This window comes from Amblyraja radiata, chromosome 1 (assembly GCF_010909765.2).
Source record: "Amblyraja radiata isolate CabotCenter1 chromosome 1, sAmbRad1.1.pri, whole genome shotgun sequence".
In the NCBI taxonomy this organism is placed as follows: domain Eukaryota; kingdom Metazoa; phylum Chordata; class Chondrichthyes; order Rajiformes; family Rajidae; genus Amblyraja; species Amblyraja radiata.
Window position 1 is genome coordinate 48,403,526 of NC_045956.1, and position 23,729 is coordinate 48,427,254.

A 23,729-nucleotide genomic window follows, 5' to 3' on the forward strand; every position below is an offset into this window, starting at 1 on the left:
GTTACAACAAGCTGTCCCGCAGCATTATTGTGATGATAAAGTAACCTTCGTTGGGCGATGTTGATTGAACATTTGGAGAAGTCAACATGGTTTTTTGAAGCGAAGATCTTACCTGACGAGTTCCTTGAGGAAGTTAATAGCACGACAGACAAATGGGAGGCTGTAGATGTTGTTTACCTAGATTCTCAGAAGGCCTTCGATAAGGTGCGCACGTCAGGCTGCTAGGGAAGATGAGAGCCCATGGTATTAAAAGGAATGGCAGAAGGCAAAGAGTTGCGGTATAAGACGCTTTTTTCAGGTTGGCTGCCAGTGACTAGTGGAGTTCCACAAGGTCGGTGCTGGGGCTGCTTCTCTTCACGTTGTGTATCAATGATTTGGATAAGGATTTGAAGGCTTTGTGGCCAAATTTCAGATGATGCTAAGATAGGTGGAGGGGCGGGCAGTGAGGAACCAAGGACTCTGCAGAAGGACTTAGACAGATTAGGATAGTGGGCAGAGAAGTGGCAGATGAAATTCAGTGTATCAGTCAAGCATTTTGGTAATATTGTATGACTGTATATTGTATACTGTGTATATAGTGTGTATACATTGTTAATTCAGAAACAATGGTTCTGAACTTAAAGAAAGGTAACTTTGAGGGTATGAGACGTGAATTGGCCAAGATTGACTGGCAATTAATTCTAAAAGGGTTGACGGTGGATATGCAATGGAAGACATTTAAAGACTGCATGGATGAACTACAAAAATTGTTCATCCCAGTTTGGCAAAAGAATAAATCAGGGAAGGTAGTGCATCCGTGGATAACAAGGGAAATCAGGGATAGTATCAAAGCGAAGGATGATGCGTACAAATTAGCCAGAAAAAGCAGCATACTGGGAGAAATTCAGAGACCAGCAGAGGAGGACAAAGGGCTTAATTAGGAAAGGGAAAATAGATTATGAAAGAAAGCTGGCAGGGAACATAAAAACTGACTGCAAAAGTTTTTATAGATATGTGAAAAGAAAGAGATTAGTTAAAACAAATGTAGGTCCCTTGCAGTCAGAAACAGGTGAGTTGATCATGGGGAACAAGGATATGGCGGACCAATTGAATAACTACTTTGGTTCCGTCTTCACTAAGGAAGACATAAATAATCTGCCGGAAATAGCAGGGGACCACGGGTCAAAGGAGTTGGAGGAATTGAGTGAAATCCAGGTTAGCCGAGAAGTGGTGTTGGGTAAATTGAATGGATTAAAGGCCGATAAATCCCCGGGGCCAGATAGGCTGCATCCCAGAGTACTTAAGGAAGTAGCTCCAGAAATAGTGGATGCATTAGTAATAATCTTTCAAAACTCTTTAGATTCTGGAGTAGTTCCTGAGGATTGGTGGGTAGCAAACGTAACCCAACTTTTTAAGAAGGGAGGGAGAGAGAAAACGGGGAATTACAGACCAGTTAGTCTAACATCGGTAGTGGGGAAACTGCTAGAGTCAGTTATTAAAGATGGGATAGCAGCACATTTGGAAAGTGGTGAAATCATTGGACAAAGTCAGCATGGATTTACAAAAGGTAAATCATGTCTGACGAATCTTATAGAATTTTTCGAGGATGTAACTAGTAACGTGGATAGGGGAGAACCAGTGGATGTGGTGTATCTGGACTTCCAGAAGGCTTTCGACAAGGTCCCACATAAGAGATTAGTATACAAACTTAAAGCACACGGCATTGGGGGTTCAGTATTGATGTGGATAGAGAACTGGCTGGCAAACAGGAAGCAAAGAGTAGGAGTAAACGGGTCCTTTTCACAATGGCAGGCAGTGACTAGTGGGGTACCGCAAGGCTCAGTGCTGGGACCCCAGCTATTTACAATACATATTAATGATCTGGATGAGGAAATTGAAGGCAATATCTCCAAGTTTGCGGATGACACTAAGGTGGGGGGCAGTGTTAGCTGTGAGGAGGATGCTAGGAGACTGCAAGGTGACTTGGATAGGCTGGGTGAGTGGGCAAATGTTTGGCAGATGCAGTATAATGTGGATAAATGTGAGGTTATCCATTTTGGTGGCAAAAACAGGAAAGCAGACTATTATCTAAATGGTGGCCGACTAGGAAAAGGGGAGATGCAGCGAGACCTGGGTGTCATGGTACACCAGTCATTGAAAGTAGGCATGCAGGTGCAGCAGGCAGTGAAGAAAGCGAATGGTATGTTAGCTTTCATAGCAAAAGGATTTGAGTATAGGAGCAGGGAGGTTCTACTGCAGTTGTACAGGGTCTTGGTGAGACCACACCTGGAGTATTGCGTACAGTTTTGGTCTCCAAATCTGAGGAAGGACATTATTGCCATAGAGGGAGTGCAGAGAAGGTTCACCAGACTGATTCCTGGGATGTCAGGACTGTCTTATGAAGAAAGACTGGATAGACTTGGTTTATACTCTCTAGAATTTAGGAGATTGAGAGGGGATCTTATAGAAACTTACAAAATTCTTAAGGGGTTGGACAGGCTAGATGCAGGAAGATTGCTCCCGATGTTGGGGAAGTCCAGGACAAGGGGTCACAGCTTAAGGATAAGGGGGAAATCCTTTAAAACCGAGATGAGAAGAACTTTTTTCACACAGAGAGTGGTGAATCTCTGGAACTCTCTGCCACAGAGGGTAGTCGAGGCCAGTTCATTGGCTATATTTAAGAGGGAGTTAGATGTGGCCCTTGTGGCTAAAGGGATCAGGGGGTATGGAGAGAAGGCAGGTATGGGATACTGAGTTGGATGATCAGCCATGATCATATTGAATGGCGGTGCAGGCTCGAAGGGCCGAATGGCCTACTCCTGCACCTAATTTCTATGTTTCTATGTTTCTATAATATGACAAATTGTATGACTGACCTGGCCAGTGAATTTCACTACACCAATTGGTGTATGTGACAATAAATGAATTTATGAACTTAATAAGAATAAAGGCATAGATTACTTTCTAAATGGAGAGAGAATCCAGAAATCGGAGGTACAAAGAGACTTGGGAGTGCTGGTGCAGGATTCCCAAAAAGTTAATTTGCAAGTTGAATCTGTAGTAAGGAAGGCAAATTCAATGCTATCATTTATATCAAGAGGACTGGAATACAAAAACTGGTTTGTAATGCTGATGCTCTATAAGGCACTGGGCAGGCTGCATTTGGAGTTCTGTGAGCAAATGTGGGTCCCATATCTGAGGAAGGATGTGCTGGCTCTGGAGAGGGTTCAGAGGAGGTTTACAAGAATGATTCCAGGAATGAGTGGATTAGCATATGAGCGTTTGACAGCACTGGGCCTCTACTTGCTTGAGAGGGGACCTCATTGAAACTTACAGAATAATCAAAGGCATAGATAGATTGGATGTGGAAAGGATGTTTCCACTGCTGGAAGAGTCTAGGACCAGAGGTCATAGCCTCAGACTTAAAGGGCACTCTTTTGGTGAGGAGGACCTTCTTTAGTTAAAAGGCAGGTGATCTGTGGAACTCATTGCCACAGAGGGCTGTGTCATATATTTGTAAGGCAGAGATAGACAACTTATTGATTAGAATGGGTGTCAAGGGTTATGAGAAGTTGCAGGAAAATGGGATTATGAGGCAGAGATCATGGTGGAGTAGACTCAATGGGACGAATGGCCTAATTATATTCCAATAATTTGTGAATTGGCCTAGACAATGGGAATAACTTTTTTTTTACAAAAACAACACTGAGTTTTATTTTGAGTCCCCAGATAGCAGGCATAAACTTATTTGAACTTGTAATGTGAAAAGGTATATCTTAAATGTAATAACAGTCCCTTGCTACTGGAGCATCAGTCTAGATTTACATGTTCAAGACTATGGGGTGATACTTGAGCCAGGACCTCCTGACATAGAGTTAAGAGTACTCCTAGGTTAAAGAAAGATTCCCCTTTACAGATGCTGCCTGACCCAAAGAGTTTCTTCAGCACTTTGATTTTTGACCAAAACGTCAACAAAGTGCTGAAGGAGAACATCATGACAGATGACATTTCAAGTTGAAACATTTCTTCATTGAGAGGCTCACCAAAATGCTATCTGGCCATTTTCCTCCATAGATGCTACCTGACCAGCTGAGTTTGTCCAGTATTTCATTTTTTTGCTCAAGATTTCAGCATTTGCAGTCTCTTGGGTCTTTAATAGGATCCATTGTGAAATTTGTGGAATAATGCTCAATAACCTTTTTGTGTTGAAAGTAAAATAACTGCAGAGGCTGGAAATATGAAATAAAGGCAGAGAATGCTGGAAATGCTCAGTAGATGCCTTCTTGAGGCAACGTCTCATGTAGATGCTGAGGTGGGCTGTTTCCATTATGGCTGTGTTCACCACTCCGCAGCCTCTTGCGTCCTATGCATGGGCATTGCCATTCTAGGCTATGACGCAACCAGTTGAGATACAAAGTACAGTGCACCTGTAAAAGTTTGTTAGAATATTCGGTGACATGCTGATTCTCCTTAAAGATCTAAGGAAGTAGAGGCACGAGCATGCCTTCTTCACAATTACATCTATGAGCTTTGCCCAGGACAGGTTGACCGAGATGGCAAAGTCCAGGAATTTGAAACTGCTAACTCTCTTCACTGCTGAAGTCAATGATTAGTTCCTTGGTTGTGATGACATTGTGTAAGATGTTGTTGTTATGACACCACTAAAATAGGGCTTCTCTCATTCCTGTCGCTCAGAGGCTCTCTTTGATTTTCTTGCCTGCTTTGTAATCTTTGGAGCCACGTCCAACTTGGGTACTGTGGACAGCTGCCCTTGCCCTACCACCGTCATTTGAAAATATTAATCAGAATAGTAGAAACAAGGAACTGCAGATGCAGGTTTATACAAAAGGACACAAAGTGCTGGAGTGACTTAGCAGGTCAGTCAGCATCTCTGGTAGACATGGATAGGCGCCGTTTCGGGTCGGAATCCTTCTTCAGCCCCACAGTCTGAAGAAATGTCATGATCCGAAACGGCATCTATTTATATTCTCTAGAGATGCTGCCTGACCCGGTAAGATATTCCAGCACTTTGTGTCCTGGTCAGAACAGTATCTGGATAAAAATACTTAGGCCCACAGAGTTGGCTACTCGTAACCCCTGCTATATATCTCTAACGGTGTGTATCCTTGCCAAATGATCCACTCTCCCGAGGGAGGCAATCTATAGTTTATCTCTCCAAATCATATCCCAATGAGCATGAACTAGCTATAAACTCCAAAAATTGAAGGTGTTACGCTCTACTCGTACCAACTTGAAAGTGAATGCTTCTGAGGGAACATTTTTCTCTGCACACCTGTGAAGATATTGCTTGTTCCTGAGTAATTGAACTGAACAATCCTTTCTTGCTGCCAGGTTCTATTAGATACAGTGAACTCAAAATCATTAATCCAGTGATTGCACCTGTCTGAAAGTAGGTCCATTGTGATGCTCATTTTTTAGAAAATCACTCTATCCTCTATCCTTCCCACCCTGCTTCCTGTAAGGACTCTATCCCCTACTCCCAATTCCCCCGTCTACGCCGCATCTGCACCCAGGATGAGGTGTTCCAAACCAGGGCATCGGAGATGTCCTCATTCTTATGGGAACGGGGGTTCCCCACTTCGACTATAGGTGAGGCTCTCACCAGGGTCTCTTCTATATCCCGTAGCTCCGTTCTTACTCCCCATACCCCCACTGGTAACAAGAACAGAGTTCCCCTTGTCCTCACCTTCCACCCTATCAGCCGTCACATACAACAGATAATCCTCCGACATTTTCTCCACCTCCAGCGGGATCCCACCACTGCCACATCTTCACATCTCCTCCCCTTTCGGCTTTCCGCAGACCGCTCCCTCCGTAATTCCCTGGTCAATTCGTCCCTTCCCACCCAAGCTACCCCCTCCCCTGGTACTATCACTTGCAACCGCAGGAAATGCTACATTTGTCACTTTACACCCCCCCCCCCCCCCCTCAACTCCATCCAAGGACCCAAGCCGTCTTTCCAGGTGAGGCAGAGGTTTACCTGAACCTCCTCCAACCTCATCTATTGCATCCACTGCTCTAGGTGGCAACTGCTCTACATCGGTGAGACCAAGCGCAAGCTTGGCGATCGCTTCGCCCAACACCTCCGCATAGTTTGCATTAACCAACCTGACCTTCTGGTGGCTCAGCACTTCAACTCCCCCTCCCATTCCGTATCTGACCTTTCTGTCCTGGGCCTCCTCCAGCCTCACCCGCTGAGTTTCTCCAACATTTTTGTCTACCTTCGATTTTTCCAGCATCTGCAGTTCTTTCTTAAACAAACTATCGTCTATCCAAATCATTTCTCAGGTTTCAGGTAGCTTTGTGAGAGGAATTGGTATAGCCATTGAGAAGAGGTGTGATATTTGTGTAGGAAGGAACTGTAGATGCATAAACCGAAGATAGACACAAAAAGCTGGAGTAACTCAGCGGGACAGGCAGCATTTCGGGAGAGAAGGAATGGGTGACGTTTCGGGCCGATACCTATCTTCAGACTGAAGAAGGGTCTTGAACCGAAACGTCACCCATTCCTTCTCTCCAGAGATGCTGCTTGTCCTGCTGAGTTACTCCAGCTTTTTGTGCCTATCTTTGGATATAATATTTGCTTGGTTTACCTGGGATAACCTGAATGCATGAGTGCAGAGAGTAATTAAATTCTGATTCTCGAAGGAAGGTGGTAAATACCATGAAAAGAATATATCGATAATTTAATGTAATGCATTCTTTTTTTATGCAATGTTCTGACCAATTTGCTGTAGAACCAGAAGAACACTAGCTCTTCCACCCCACGCTCTTACTTCTCCCCTCTTTTGTTAAACCCCACCCCTCCAGCTCATCAATCTCTTTTATTTCTTCATTTTAAATATATTTCTCATCTTTCACCCACTGTAACTTGCTTTTTCTCCTATATCACAGAAGTAGCAAAATGTAACATTTGTGTTTGCCACTGATCCATATGCTACCTATGAGAATTGTGCTAGACATTGATTTATGATTTCTATCTGTGTTTATTTTACTTTTAGTAGATTGAGTACTTTAAAATACTGTACCAAATGATAGTCATAGAGTGATACAGTGTGGAAACAGGCCCTTAGGCCCAAGTTGCCCACACCAGCAACTTTCACCGATTACTTTCTGTATTGATAGAGAATGGTTCCTCGAATCTTACTGATTGTTTTTACCCGATTTCTAGATACACAATATGATGAGGATGATGATGAAATTACGCCTGATTTGTGGCAGGAGGCATGCTGGATTGTTATCAGGTAAAGATATGGGCATTTTAACTTTATCAAAAGAAACAGAGATAAAATAAATGCATTAGTACCAGGGCTGTGGAGTCGATACCCAAAACACCCGACACCGACTCCTTCGTTTCTTGTATGTCCGACCCCGACTCCGACTCTAACCCCGACCCCTAGGTATAATAATTCAAAATCTGCTATGATGACATTACACAAGATGCCATTTCTTAAGAACTACATGAATCAATAGGCTACCTTTCAAACCCATGTCCTAAACCCAGTCTAATGGTTGTAGCTATGCTATTGTGGCTTTTTTTAAACTGTTTATGTTTTTTTAGTTGTCATAAAAAAAAACATTATTCATTATGCTAAAAGGAAAAAAAATTACATAAAGGACTATGACAATATTAAAATTCCATTGAATTAAATAAAAATTATAAAAGCATTACTCCAAAATGTATTAAATTAAGGCCACAGGTATGAGCTAAGTTATGGCAAAAAAAGATTATCGTGCAATAGAAATTAAAACTAAATGCATAGGTAACATAGCTACAAAAGTACATACTTAAAATTTATTAATAACTTGTCCTTGGGAACAGAATGGCTTCTGCCAGATCCTCTTACATTGAAGCCCTTAAATCTGATTTAATTATTTTCAGTGCGGAGAACAGTCTCTCCCCGCTGACCTGAGTAGGTGGTATGCTGTTACTATCATAGCTGCAAATTTTACTATTTCTGGATAGGCAGGGATGGCTTCTTGTACTGTAAGTTTAGATATTTCTCTACTTCTTTTAAACCACCAAGAAAATCTTGCTTAATTTCCGTTAGATTAACATCAAAAGGCTGCTTTCGTATGTTTAAACGGGAGCGCTCTGCTCTCGACTGTTCAATTTTATCTAAATATTGTGCAAAATCTGACCATCATTTGGAGAGGATGAGACGGATTTGGTACTCCCATCGTCATTTTGTGGTTCTGACTTTTCAGGTAGTAGCCCTTTTATCCGAACTGCACCATCACAGAGTCTTTTACTTTAGCAATTTGATCTTCACTTAACAATATTCGGTTCATTGGATCTACGTAGGCAGCAGCTAACAAGATCTGATTTTCAAGTAGCAGACCCTCTCTTTTCTTCATTGACAATACAATTCCTTCAGCTTTGGATAGGTGAAATATTAATTTGTTCTACTCCCATAGGAATGTACCAGGAGTTAAATCCTCTGCTTCTGCCTACAGCCTGTCTGTTTTTTCCTATCTTTTTTTATTAAAGTTTGTCTAAATAGTTTTGTTTGGGGATTCTTTAGTTTTTCTATATGGGGGAGGGGTAAGGGGAAAACCGCTTCCCAGTCGGTTCCTGGCGAGCATGCGACTATTTCTCTGAGTCGCGTCCTCGCCCCCCCCACCTCGAGGCCTACCATATGGATTGGCCTTTCCTACCGGGGACCAGACCAGAGCTTCGGCAGCGGTGGCGCGGCGCTGGATTCACTGTGGAGCAGGCGATGCCTTCCAGGATCACCGTTTGAAGCTCCGGAGTGTTGGGCCCGCTGCTCCAACATCGCGGGGCTGTGGTTCACGGAGCTCCTAGCGCGGGCGGCGCTGACCGTCATCGCGGAGTACCTGGGGCCCTTTGCCGAGGGCCGCCAGCGTTGAATCTCCGCCCGGCGCGGCCTGGGGACGTCGGGAGCTGCGGACTCCGGTGGGAAGCGGCCGATTTGGAGGTCCAAGCCGCTGAGGTTGGCCTCCCGTTCCGACGTCGGAGTGCAAACATCCCGGCGAGCGGGCCTGAGCAGCGAGCTGCCCGTAGCGGCAACATCAGAGGAAGATGACTGACTTTGGTGCCTTTCCTCACAGTGGGAAACTTTTGATTCTGCTGTGGGGTTGTTTTATGTTGAACTCTATCGTGTGTTGTGTTCTTTATTTTATTATATGGCTGTATGGTGATCACATTTCACTGTGCCAACTGGCACATGTGGCAAATAAATGTATCTTGTATCTTGCAGCATTTTGGTGAAGGAATAAGGGATGAGCAAGCAAAGCTAATTGTGATACCAACCTCCATTGACTTTTAGTCAGTAAGACACTGGGATTATCAATGTCTTCGAGAAAGGGTTTTAGGTCAAGCCAACGCTTAACCATCATATTTGTGCTGCCCCAGTGAGATCTCCCTTTCAGTTGTGACTTTTTCTTCTTCAACTTTAATAATCTTTTCTATTGTGCTTAGCATATTTGAAGCATTATCACAGTGACGATGCATAGAATCTGGTCTTTCTTAATTTCAAAATCTTTCAAAATTTCTTCCACTAAGTTCTGGAGATAAATGCTCTCATGATGTGCCTTGGCCTAATGTCCGAGTTACTATTTTATTGTTTTCATCAACAAATCTAGCATTGATGGCAAAATAACTGTGATTAGTGGTGGCATCCATTTTAATGAACATGAACCTCCCCTTAAGAGTTTTTCGAAGCTTTTCCTTTTCATTCTTGGCTTCTTCAAGTATAAGTTTTCAGATACTCTCCCTTGCCAGAGAAAATCCTAGTTTCTTAGCCATTTCTCCATTTAGGCCTAGAAAGGCTGGTTGTGAAAATAAAGTTAAGGTTACACCATTTCTTATAACAAGTTCGATAAGGTGTTAAACATTTCTGTGGTCATTGTTATGGTTACTTTGTCTGCAGTAATGAACTTTGTAAGTGATGCTTGTCTGAGTTGTCCCTCAGGAGACTTGTTTTTTGCAGACTTTAATGTAGTTGAAAGATTTTTATTGGTTCTTGTATCTCATTTACAACGTCTACAATTTTAGGGTGGAAACGCTCCAAGTATTTTCAAATTTGAAGCTCTTGTTGGAGCATTTGTATCAGAGCCAGAAAAACAACTGAGTTTTGCTTCACTCAATCTTTCACCATCATCATCTTCTATCATATGCTGACACACACAATGTTTTTCATCTGTAGTAATTGTAAAACATTCCAAAACAGCAGATCTGGTTGGACCTTTCTTTGTCATTGAGAAAGGGGCTTTAGATTTCAAACTTGTTAACTTGGGAAATTTTGAATTAACTCAAATTTTTTTCCTGAAAAAGAAAAGAATTAATGACATCAGTGAATGAATAGTGCCTGAAATGGAATTATTAACATCTTTTATATATCACAAAATACGGGGTTAAAGTATAGTAAATACCGGCAGAAGAACTGACATACTTTACTTACCTTGACTAACTCACTTTAGTAGTCTCTATACAATAGTAATAATTAAATAAATTGAGGGAACGTGTTTTATGGGATTCGGGGGGTCAAGGGGACGCAGCCTGCACCCTTGTTAGTTTAGATTAGGTTAAAGGGGAGAGGTCAAGGAAATGCAGCCCCCCGTTAGTTTAGGTTAGCTGGTGTTTACTATACTTTTACTTAAATGAGCCCTAACCTTTTCCTTCATTACCCAACCCCCTACAAACCTTTTAACCTAGAATATTGTGAAGCATCCCACTGAAACTGGAAATTATGGTTTGTAATGACAAAAAATTACCATATTCTTTGACGTTTTGCCAAGACTAGTGTTTACTGCTGTTGAGAAGGAATTAATCATCACTGATTCTTTGCAATAAATCATGAAAATTCATAATCTGTATTCGTTTATAATATATTTTCCCATAAATTAATGTCTAAATTTACCTTTAGAATTCAGAAATTATCCAAACGTGCACTCAGTAGCAGGTGGAGGGAAATTAGCTGCTGTTGAGATTTGTTTACATTTTGTTTCTCGTCGTTCTGCCGCCAGATGGCAGCACCAATGTGATTTCTCATTCTCTCGGGTGGAAATAAAGTGTGCGGTATGTTTAACAGTCCGATTTACAAGTCTCTGAAATTTATGTTGAGGTCAGAGTCGGAACTTTTTACCCACTCCGACACCAGCAGCACAAAATTGCTCCGACTCTGACTCCACAGCCCTGACTAGTACTGTAGTAAACTGCTCACATTTGCTGAAATTATAAACTACCAAGTTGTCCTTTACCCTGAGCAGCTTTACACTGATGCTTTTACTGCTATGGGAACTAATCATACAATTCATAGTTAGCTCTGTTAGGCAGCTACATGGAGTGATTTGGCTTGGATACTCAGCTCTCTAACTTGTGGCCAAAATCAGCACAGAATTATTGAGGATGAGTCTTACGCGCTCTTCTACAATAGAATGATTATCACCAATATTGCCTCAAGTTAAATCTGCTGCCATCTACAAAATTGTATTTTGGGCTCCATCCTCTTGGACTCCCCAGAACGGCCTTCTACCCTCTTTAGACCTCTTAATTTCTAACTGCTGGTGTGACATCAACCGTCTCACCTTTTCCACTACCTTTACCTACTCCAACCTCATCCCCTCTGAACATACAGCCCTCCACTCACTCTGCAGCAACCCTGACATTATAATCAAACCCGCCGACAAGGGAGGTGCCATGGTAGTCTGGCACGCTGACCTCTACTGGGCTGAGGTCAGGCAACAACTCCCAGACACATCCTCTTACTTATCCTTTGGCCATGATCCCACAAATGAGCACCAGGCCTTAATCTCAAACACCATTACTGATTTCATCACTTCTGGCTATCTGCCTTCCACAGCATCCAACTTTATCGTTTCTCAGCCCCGCACAGCCCGCCTTTACCTTCTCCCCAAAATCCACAAACAACTGCCCTGCCAGACCCATTGTTTCTGCTTGCTCCTGTTCCACGGAAATGATCTCCATGTACCTCTACTCCATCTATCCCCCCCCCCCCCCCCCCTGGCCAATCTCTCCAGACCTATGTCCAAGATACCTCACATGCCCTTCGTCTCTTTAATGACTTCCGCTTTCCGAGCACCCACTCCCTCATCCTAACTCTATGGACATTCAGTCACTCTACACCTCTATCCCCCCCAACCAGGAAGGCCTTAAAGCCCTCCGTTTCTTCCTCAACCACAGAACCATCCAATTTCCCTCTACTAACACTATTCCGCCTAGCGGAGCTGGTCCTCGCCCTCAACAACTTCTCCTTTGACTCCTCCCACTTCCTCCAAATCCAAGGAGTAGCTATGAGCACCCGCATGGGCCTCAGCTATGTTTGCCTCTTTGTAGGGTACGTTGAACAATCCCTATTCTAGGCGTACACTGACCCTATCCTCGTGATCTATCTCCGTTCCATTGATGACTGCATCGGTGCTACCTCCTGCACCCATGCAAAACGCATGGACTTCATCACCAAGTTTCAACCTGCACTCAAATTTACTTCGCCCATCCCCGAACCTCCCTCCCCTTTCTTGATCTCATCGTCTACATCACAGGAAATAGACTATTGATTGACGTCTATTACACACCCACTGACTCCCACAACTATCTCGACTACACCTCTTCCCACCCTGTTTCCTGCAAAGACTATCCCCATTCCCAATTTCTCTCTATCCCTCCCCCACCCAAGTCACACTAGCTTCTCATTTTTACCCTACAAACAGATCCTTTATCATCATTACTTTTTTGCATATCTTTAATTCATTGTTCTTTATCACTCCATATTACCGTCTATATCTCTTGTTTCCCTTCCAGAGATGCTGCCTGTCCCGCTGAGTTACTCCAGCATTTTCTGTCTTTCAACGGCATTTCGGCATTTTAAGATGTGTGAAATATAGGAAAATGAAAGTTGTTCACTGACTTTCCTTTGTATTTATGTTACTTTGGAAATTCCTGTTATATTACAATTTGAAGATTGTTTTTAACGTTTGCAATTTAACAGGGTCCACAGTAAATCTAGAATTTTTACTGTTAACATAGTGTGGAAGAAATTAATTTAGAGGGAAATAAAAGGAAAAACGAAAAGTTACAGACTTTGCAGGTTTGCTTCAAGAGACTTTATTGCATGATATCATGGAGAGATGGCGGCAGAAAATTGCTCATCAGTTCTCTGACTTCACAGCAGAATTAGCCGACAGTTATACTGTGCAGTAAACAACGTTAGATGCAACTATACGAAAATATACTATCTACTACTTGGGTACCAATTATTTCATTAATCATAACATACTTTTCGCTTATGTTAATTTTATTCAACAACAGATGGTGAATACAAGTCAAACACAATACAAGGGCGTCTTCACATTTCTATCTCACCTTTCAGGTGGCCCACGCCACCATCCCCTGTCCGAGCCAATCATAAGCCTCCCATTTACAGTAACATTTCTATGCCACAAGTGGTAGGGGGTGCGGGTGATCTACTGTAACTCCTCACAGAAGAGTAAACAAGCTTCATTATCTGCTCTACTATTTCATGTTTACATTTACCATCCACCCTTCAACACATTCCCAGACGGGAGGTAATATGTCTAATCTTACTTTGCCGATTCCCACAAACTTCTTCTGCACCTGGTCAAGCAAGAGATTTCCAATTGTCACCTCCAATAATACCCTTTCGTTACCTTGTTCAATCCCAATCAAAAGTAAATAAGGAAGGATATTAATTTTTCTTCCACACATTAATAATAATAATAATAATTACTAGAGAAGGGGCGGTGCTGGACCTCCTGTTAGGAAATGAGACGGGTCAGGTGGCAGAGGTATGCGTTGGGGAACAGTTCGGGACCAGTGATCACAATACCATTAGTTTCAATATAATTATGGAGAGGGTCAGAACTGGACCTAGGGTTGAGATTTTTGATTGGAGAAAGGCTAATTTTGAGGAGATGTGAAAGGATTTAAAAGGAGTAAATTGGGACAGTTTGTTTTATGGGAAAGATGTGGAAGAGAAATGGAGGACATTTAAAGGTGAAATTTTAAGAGTACAGAATCTTTATGTCCCTGTTCAGGTGAAAGGAAATAGTAAAAATTGGAAAGAGCCATGGTTTTCAAGGGAAATTAGACACTTGGTTCGGAAAAAGAGAGAGATCTACAATAATTATAGGCAGCATGGAGTAAATGAGGTGCTTGAGGAGTATAAAGAATGTAAAAAGAATCTTAAGAAAGAAATTAGAAAATCTAAAAGAAGATATGAGGTTGCTTTGGCAAGTAAGGTGAAAGTAAATCCAAAGGGTTTCTACAGCTATATTAATAGCAAAAGGATAACGAGGGATAAAGTTGGTCCATTAGAGAGTCAGAGTGGACAGCTATCTGCAGAGCCAAAAGAGATGGGGGAGATATTGAACAATTTATTTTCTTCGGTATTCACCAAGGAGAAGGATATTGAATTATGTGAGGTAAGGGAAACAAGTAGAGTAGCTAAGGGAACTATGAGGATCAAAGAAGAGGAAGTACTGACACTTTTGAGAAATATAAAAGTGGATAAGTCTCCAGGTCCGGACAGGATATTCCCTAGGACATTGAGGGAAGTTAGTGTAGAAATAGCAGGGGCTATGACAGAAATATTTCAAATGTCATTAGAAACGGGAATAGTGCCGGAGGATTGGCGTACTGCGCATGTTGTTCCATTGTTTAAAAAGGGGTCTAAGAGTAAACCTAGCAATTATAGACCTGTTAGTTTGACGTCAGTGGTGGGCAAATTAATGGAAAGGATACTTAAGAGATAATATATATAAGCATCTGGATAAACAGGGTCTGATTAGGAACAGTCAACATGGATTTGTGCCTGGAAGGTCATGTTTGACTAATCTTCTTGAATTTTTTGAAGAGGTTACTCGGGAAATTGATGAGGGTAAAGCAGTGGATGTTGTATATATGGACTTCAGTAAGGCCTTTGACAAGGTTCCTCACGGAAGGTTGGTTAAGAAGGTTCAATGGTTGGGTATTAATGGTGGAGTAGCAAGATGGATTCAACAGTGGCTGAATGGGAGATGCCAGAGAGTAATGGTGGATGGTTGTTTGTCAGGTTGGAGGCCAGTGACTAGTGGGGTGCCACAGGGATCTGTGTTGGTTCCACTGTTGTTTGTCATATACATCAATGATCTGGATGATGGTGTGGTAAATTGGATTAGTAAGTATGCAGATGATACTAAGATAGGTGGGGTTGTGGATAATGAAGTAGATTTTCAAAGTCTACAGAGAGATTTATGCCAGTTGGAAGAGTGGGCTGAAAGATGGCAGATGGAGTTTAATGCTGATAAGTGTGAGGTGCTACATCTTGGCAGGACAAATCAAAATAGGACGTACATGGTAAATGGTAGGGAATTGAAGAATGCAGGTGAACAGAGGGATCTGGGAATAACTGTGCACAGTTCCCTGAAAGTGGAATCTCATGTAGATAGGGTGGTAAAGAAAGCTTTTGGTGTGCTGGCCTTTATAAATCAGAGCATTGAGTATAGAAGTTGGGATGTAATGTTAAAATTGTACAAGGCATTGGTGAGGCCAATTTTGGAGTATGGTGTACAATTTTGGTCGCCTAATTATAGGAAGGATGTCAACAAAATAGAGAGAGTACAGAGGAGATTTACTAGAATGTTGCCTGGGTTTCAGCAACTAAGTTACAGAGAAAGGTTGAGCAAGTTAGGGCTTTATTCTTTGGAGCGCAGAAGGTTAAGGGGGGACTTGATAGAGGTCTTTAAAATGATGAGAGGGATAGACAGAGTTGACGTGGATAAGCTTATCCCACTGAGAGTAGGGAAGATTCAAACAAGGGGACATGACTTGAGAATTAAGGGACAGAAGTTTAGGGGTAACATCTGAATTTCTTTACTCAGAGAGTGGTAGCTGTGTGGAATGAGCTTCCAGTGAAGGTGGTGGAGGCAGGTTCGTTTTTATCATTTAAAAATAAATTGGATAGTTATATGGACGGGAAAGGAATGGAGGGTTATGGTCTGAACGCAGGTGTATGGGACTAGGGGAGAATACGTGTTCGGCACGGACTAGAAGGGTCGAGATGGCCTGTTTCCGTGCTGTAATTGTTATATGGTTATATGGTTATTTATTGGGCGCCTTTCAGACATCTCAAGGACACCTTACATAGGTTAACAGGAAATATAAACATATAATCAGAATAAAATAAATATTAAAGACATCACAGAAACACAAATTAAAAACAGAATTCAGTCCAAAAACAAAAATCAAAAACACAATGTGAAGAGAGAGCAGCGGCAGCTAAAGCGCGCCAGCGTCCACTCTCCCTTCACGGCAGCCATCTTGGACAAAGACTTAACAGGATTACCTTACAGACAAAAAATCACCCCCCCACAATGGATACCACTGTGGGGGAAGGCACAATGTCCAGTCCCCACCCCAAGTTCACCCCAAAGTCAGGCCTATTGAGGCCACCGCAATTGCCTCTACGGAGGCCCGATGTTCCTGGCCGTTCTCACCGGGTGCTGTTGCCCCGGCGTCGGGAGAGTCCTCTCAGCGGCTGGGCCACCTGGAACGGCCGCTATCTAGCTGGAGACCGTGGCTTCCGAAGCCGACAAGGCCGCGCCGGTTTGGAGCTCCCAGGCTCCCGATGTTAGAGTCGGCGCCGCCCGCTCCGCAGACCCGCAGCCCGGAGGTGTTGAACTCAGCTCACCAGAGCTCCAGCGCGTCGATCCAGCGCGGTGACCCAGGCAAGGCATCGCCCGCTCCGCGATAGCGCTCCAGCGCTGTGCCGCCACCGAGGCCGAGGTGCTGGGCGGTCCCCGCCAGGAAACGGCGCTCCAAGCCCGCTGGTAGGCCACGAGGACGGGTCGACGGGCAGCCCGGAGAAAAAGCTGCCTCACCGACCAGGTAGGGACCTAGAAGTAAAATTAACCCCTACCCCCCACATTAAAAAGTCCATATCCCCTACGGACAAAAAACAGGACTCACTAAAAACTTTAAAACAAGCGAATTAAAACGGACGGCTGCTGGCTAGCATCCGTTCCCCAAGATGGCTCCTCCTCCTGATGACACTAGGCATGTTACAAAACTTACCTTCAGCGGCGCTGCAGTTCTGTCGCTGCCCGTGTGTGCGACTTTGGCGCCTTTGAGAGGGGGGCGGGATTAAAGTGCCTTTTTTTCCCAGCCTTTTGAAATCGATTTTTGTCAGGCTGTTTAGCTGCTGAAGAATAATCACTCCAACATCGGTTTTATTACGTTTTTTTTTAAACTGCACTGGATATTTTAATAGCATGAGTAATTTAAAAATCAACTTCTAAAGCCGTCAACACCGATAACGGGGACGGACTTCACGTACGGGACAGGTAAAGGAAAGCCGTTTATTTTATATATAAACGTGCTTCTTAGGATGCCTTTAATCAAAATTTTACGTTGCGAAAAGGTGACTTAGGACCCATATGACCCGGTAGTATTTTTCCTGCCGATATGGGGTTTAAATTCATCGCAACCGCAGCGTTCCAAATGATCGTGTTCCACAAAATCCTACTCGCAAGATGATTAAAATGGCCATTAATTTATGGGAATTAAACACTAAATTCCTTCCATTTGGCCTATAAATTCATGACAATGAGATTTAAAAATCATGTTATATTGTGAATTCTTGTGTGAATGTTATTTGGACACTTAGGCTATTTTAAAATGTTAACCTTTTCTTAAGAAATTGATAGATGTTTAGATCTAGAAATTGAATTTTGTAATTAGCTACAATTAGGTAACTAATTAATTATATGCTTTAATATCAGGTCATCCAAGTAAGATTGTTTCATATTTGTTTCAGAATGCTTCAATCTATAATAACTGAAAATTTCATTCAGTTCTCTTAATTTTTAAGAAAGTTATGGGCTTTTGACTGTCATAGATCACAGCTTTTGAGTTAAGTCAATGGAAAAACAATAGGGAACAAGATGCTAATTTCCGAGTATGAAAATGGCCATAACTTTTTTAATACTGAAGATATGAAAGTGAATTAGGTGTCAAATTAAACTTCTTTTTATGCTTTATCTGATGGGATAAATTGCAGACTTGATTTTTAAAATCTCAAAATGTTGTAACATTGCTACACACATAGATTGATTTGTGAGCTTGGAAGTAAAAATCTTGAAGTCAAGAGAAAATGGGAATGAATAAAAAATTGTTTGGAGTTGCATATTCTTCCAAATTGAAAGGAGGAAAGATGGGGTGTGGCTTTCTAACCTCACAAAGGACAGATTGTTATTTAAATGTTGAAATTAAACTATGTCTTGCATTTAATCTTCAAATTAAATTTAACCTCAACTGGATGAATTTCTTGGTCCTTGGAAAGCCTGCCAGTTAAAGCAATGTGAGAACTGCTAGATCCAGCAATCTTTCTAGTTAATTGCTACTACCCCTATCTAAAAGCCTCTTAAACACCACTATTGGGGCACTAACTTGTCGTGTATAGTTCCTTCAAACAAAGCGGTGCCCTCCAGTATTTGACACGTCCATCTTGTGGAAAAGGTTTTGACTGGCTTCCCAAGCAATACCCCTCATAAATACACCTCCAACGCTTCAGAGAAAACAATCCATTTTTGTCCATCCTCTCCTTTTTTAGCTAATACCTTCTAATGCATACAGCATTCTAGTGAACCTCTTATGTTCCCTTTCCAAATCCCTCACATCCTTCCTGTAATAGGGTGACCAGAACTGCACACAATACTCCAAATGCATCTAGCCCTTAAATCCATAATATGACTGTTACTCTTATTATAATAATAATAATATATTTTATTGTCATTGCACATAAGCACAACGAGATTTGGTATGCAGCTTCCATCCGATAACTTAAATAACTAATAAAATTTAGATTTAGACACCCCGAGAACATAAAAAGAACATTACAACAGTAAAATAGTCAAAACAATTCAAACAGACTAAAGTGCAGGTACACAAAATTGCTGGGGAAACTCAGCGGGTGCAGCAGCATCTATGAAGCGATGGAAATAGGCGAAGTTTCGGGCCGAAACCCTTCTTCTAAAGTGCAGATGTGTCTGTGCGACGTGACCATCCATGGGGGGTGGGGGGCACTCAGCAGGGCCGGTTCAGAGCCGCTATAGCTCTGGGAATGAAGCTGTTCCTGAGTCTGGAGGTTCTTAAGGTCTGAGTCTTAAGGTCTGAAGAAAGATTTCCGACCTGAAATGTTGCCTATCATTGCTCTCCAGGGATGCTGCCTGACCCGCTGAGTTATTCCAGCATTTTGTGTCTTATCTTTCTTATTCTTATACTCGCTTCCCCCACTGATGAAGGCAAGTATACAATGTACCACTGTATACAAATATACAATTGGCCACTCTAACTGCTTGTGTTGCTAATTTGGACTTGGACTGTTGTTAAGTGTCCTGCCATTAACTGTATACTTTGAATTTGATCTCCCAAAGTGCAGCACTTCAGACTTGCTCGGATTAAACTCCATCTGCCATTCTCAACCCATATCTCGAACTTGTATATCATATATCATGTTGTATCACAAGCAACAGAAGTCCCAACACCGATCCTCACAGAACACTGCTGGTCATAGACCACTAGTCAGAATAACTGCCATCTCTCTCTAACCCTCTGTCTTCTATGGATAATCTAATCCTGAATCCAAACTACCAAGTCACTGTTCACCCTATGCTTCTTAATCTTTTGAACATGATATATTTCCTTCAATTAATTTGAATATTTGTTTCTCAGCTCCTATTTTGATGAAAAAGGTTTGGTTCGGCAGCAATTGGACTCGTTTGATGAATTTATACAAATGTCAGTGCAGAGAATTGTGGAAGATGCTCCTCCAATAGATCTCCAAGCTGAAGCTCAACATACAACCGGAGAAGTGGAAGAACCGGTAAAAATCCTCACCTACCTCTCCAGAACATTCTGTTCCCTTTTGAATTGTATGTTGGTTTTACATGGTTGTATTCTGTTCCAGCCTAGGTTCTTACTAAAGTTTGAACAAATTTATTTATCCAAACCAACTCATTGGGAAAGGGATGGGGCACCATCTCCAATGATGCCAAATGAAGCAAGACTACGAAATCTTACGTAAGTTTCCTTGTAGGAATGGTGGAGCCAAAGTTAACTTTATTTTGCAACGGTAGTGTTGCTGCCTTATAACGCCGCATTCGTTTTCCTGCCACATTCCAAATATGTGCAGGTTTGTGGAATATTTTGCTTCTGTAAAATGTCTCTAGTTTGTTCGCTTGTGTATCAGATGATGTAGCTCGCTTTTGGCTTCTGTCGACATCCAACATGTTGACAGAATTGTCGCCCGACGCGTCACAGAGTGCATCGCGTCGTCACTTCCAGGGATCGCCACAAGGAGGCTTCTGTCATGATCCCCAATGTCTAGTATGAAGGATAGATGAAATGCATGGGTGATTGCTGAGCAGCGTGGACATGTTTGCCTGTTCCCATGCTGTATCCCTACACTAAACTAGCCAACACTTTCTATTTGAATGTAGGCGTTTGCAATGTTGCATTTCATTGTGTTACAGGTATTCAGCTCCTCTCTATGTAGATATTACGAAAACAGTGATTAAGGAGGGAGAGGAGCAACTGCAAACACAACATCAGAAAACCTTTATTGGGAAGATTCCTATAATGCTTCGGTCCACTTATTGTCTTCTAAGTGGTTTAACAGATCGTGATCTCTGTGAGCTCAATGAATGCCCACTGGACCCTGGTGGTTATTTCATCATCAATGGATCAGAAAAGGTACACAATGTGCCATGTGGCCTAAATATTTAAAGTAGAAAGCATCTCAAAATTGCCTTTTGATTAAATTGTATTCAGACTTTTAATGGTTCAGCTTTTGTTAGTTAGGTTAATATGATCTACATGAGTTCTCATTGGAAAACTAATTGCAGGGCTCTTTGGAAAGAACGTGAAACAATGTTTTGATTATTGAATAATCATATATTCCTTGCAAAACCAGTTGAGGACCAGGAAGCACACAGATGTCTAATTAATGTTATTTATGGAAAGAATGTTAGGGCGGCACAGAGGCGCAGTGATAGTTACCTTACAGTGCCAGATACCCAGGTTCAGTCCTGACGCCGAGTGTTGTCTGTATGGAGTTTGTACCTTCTCCCTGTGACCACACGGGTTTTCTCCGGGTGCTCCAATTTTGTCCCACATTCCAAATATGTGCCAGTTTGTAGGTTAATTGGCTTCTGTAAATTGTCACTTGTGCCTATGATCAAACTAGTGATAGGGTGATCGCTGGTCAGCGCGGACTCAGTTGGATGAAGGGCCTGTTTCCATGCTGTATCTCTAAACTGAACTAAACTAAGATAAGGTTCACTTCAAAGTAACTTGCAATAAACAGACTCATAGGGTACCATAGCATTTTTTGTTGATTGGTAATGAGGACAGCAGAACATTGATTATAAAAGTTTGCAAACTGTACTAAACATTGGTTAGGCCACAATTGGGGTATTGTGCGCATTTCTGCTTGTGGCACTATAGGGGGGATGTGGAGGCTTTGAAATGCTGCAGACAGAGGATGTTGTCTGCATTAGTGCTTTAGCGATAAGAAGTTGGAATAGCTTGCAGTTTTCACTGAAGCATTAGAGACGGGGGGAGAAACCTGACAGGTATATAAGATAAAGTGAGGTATAGATAGGGTGGAAAACATTTTCTTCCCAGGATAAAATATCAAATACTGAAGGCATAAGTTCAAAATGTCAGGAGTTGGGCAGGCCATTTTTTTTTTTAACTCAATGGTAGGTACCAGAAACGTGCTGCCAGGAGATGTGGTAGAAAGAGATACCATAGCAACGTGTAAGTGGCATTTCGACAGATGCCTCACAGGCGAGAATTAGACAGACACAAACAAGTGCAGGTAGTTGGTAGTTTAGAATTGCATGATGGTTGGGCAGAAGTAGTGGACCGACGGGCATGTTGCTGTTCTATACTGTTCTATGTTCTCTTTTGAAATTTTTCTAGGTTTTGATTGCACAAGAAAAGATGGCAACAAATACAGTGTATGTGTTTGCAAAGAAAGACTCCAAATATGCATACACGGGGGAATGTCGGTCCTGTCTAGAGAATTCATCTCGTCCCACGAGTACCATCTGGGTCAGCATGCTAGCAAGAGGAGGACAAGTAGGACCTGCATTCGCTATATGCAACTTTAATTTTCTTTGAGCACTTATCTTGATTTTGAGAATGCTGGGAGACTTTCTGAATTCCAGCATCTCTGCTTTTATTTAATTTTGAATGTGTTTGCAATAAAGTTTACTTTCTTCTGCCCTTAATTTTACCTTGTTTTCTCTTCAGGGTGTAAGAAAAAGTGCAATAGGCCAAAGAATAGTTGCCACTCTACCATACATCCGACAAGAAATTCCCATAATTATTGTGTTTCGAGCTTTAGGATTTGTGTCTGATAGAGACATTCTGGAACACATTATTTATGACTTTGATGATCCAGAAATGATGGAAATGGTGAGTTTGAATGTAGAATTCAATTTTTAAAACTAGATTCTCTTGTAATTCATTTTAATACCCTGCTAAGGATGCTTTTTTCCCCCCTTTCATTAGTTTCCAGTTTTAAAATGTTAAACTAATTTTCTGTCAGTGTGTTGTAGTTATCCATTAAAATCTGAACTTGTGGATAATAATTTGTATGTAGGCTGTGATGCCATGTTTTCTTCTATTACTAATTTTAATATTTTTCCAATATTTATGCTGGGTTCCACATTGAGGAATCATGATAAATCTGTTATTGAAAGAATTAACTCCCTCTGTAAGAATAAATACTCTTCTGCCACTATTGCATCCAAGTAGGTCGCCTTATTTATTACTGCAAGTGGTTCTGCTATAAAGTGTGTCTCCATAACATTTTGAATATAACACAAGTGATGAAGTAGGGGACACTATTTGCATTAGTCAGACCAAATTGGTTATTTTGCAATTTCAACAATGAGAGAGCCACTAAAAAATTACTTTGGAAATTGACAATACTGCCTCCCTGCAGCAATCAGAAACCACTATCTGCTACCATGCTACAAGTTTGAGTCGAGCGCACACTCTCCTAAACTCGCAAATTAGGTCCCCATAGTGGGACAGGCCCTTAACTCCGCCCCGACTTAATTGTCATACACTTTTCTATCACACGAGGTTTCTTTGGAGCGCAACCTTGTGTTATAGCAGAACTACCTAATGTGGAAGGAAGGTATTTGGCCTATTGGGTTCATGCTGGTTCCCAATCACATCAGTCCCATTACCCTCATTTTGCTGCAGTTCTGTAATATGTTTTCTCTTGCATGCCCATCAGTTCCTGTTGGATTATTTTGCCACCTACCTAACTAGAAGTAAGTTAACCTGCCAGCACATCCTTGCACGTGGAGAAAATGTGCAAACTCCACTCAATGGAGCTGCGAAGTCTTACTTATTTCATCATTCTTTCTTGTCCCACCATTAGATACTCTTATCAGCCTCTGCACTGAGTGTTTGAATAAACATTTTGTTTGCCTCTGATTTCAATATTTTCCTGTCCTTCCTATTTTTTTCCCATTAAGTAAACTATCTTGCTCGTATTCAAAGGCATCAGGCACTCCCTTGATCTTACCTTTGTATGTTTAATTTCATTTTGTGGACTATATTACTGAAAAGGTTATTATCAATGTCTTACTAAAGCACTCACTTTTCTGAAATTTTAGTCTGATGCTCTCCCGTTTACTTGCCGTGAAATTAAATACCTGTTCAAATT

The 23,729-nt window shown here is 41.9% G+C and overlaps 1 protein-coding gene across 1 annotated transcript in view; it reads left to right on the forward strand.

The window, feature by feature from the left end:
- polr2b (RNA polymerase II subunit B) overlaps window positions 1-23,729 on the forward strand; it is a 60,481-nt gene that overhangs the window by 556 nt on the left and 36,196 nt on the right. The window contains exons 2-7 of the mRNA XM_033021374.1: window positions 7,172-7,244; window positions 19,712-19,862; window positions 19,947-20,059; window positions 20,512-20,731; window positions 21,965-22,123; window positions 22,298-22,462. Coding sequence (XP_032877265.1) covers window positions 7,172-7,244; window positions 19,712-19,862; window positions 19,947-20,059; window positions 20,512-20,731; window positions 21,965-22,123; window positions 22,298-22,462 — 881 coding nt within the window. The remainder of the gene's footprint in view (window positions 1-7,171; window positions 7,245-19,711; window positions 19,863-19,946; window positions 20,060-20,511; window positions 20,732-21,964; window positions 22,124-22,297; window positions 22,463-23,729) is intronic.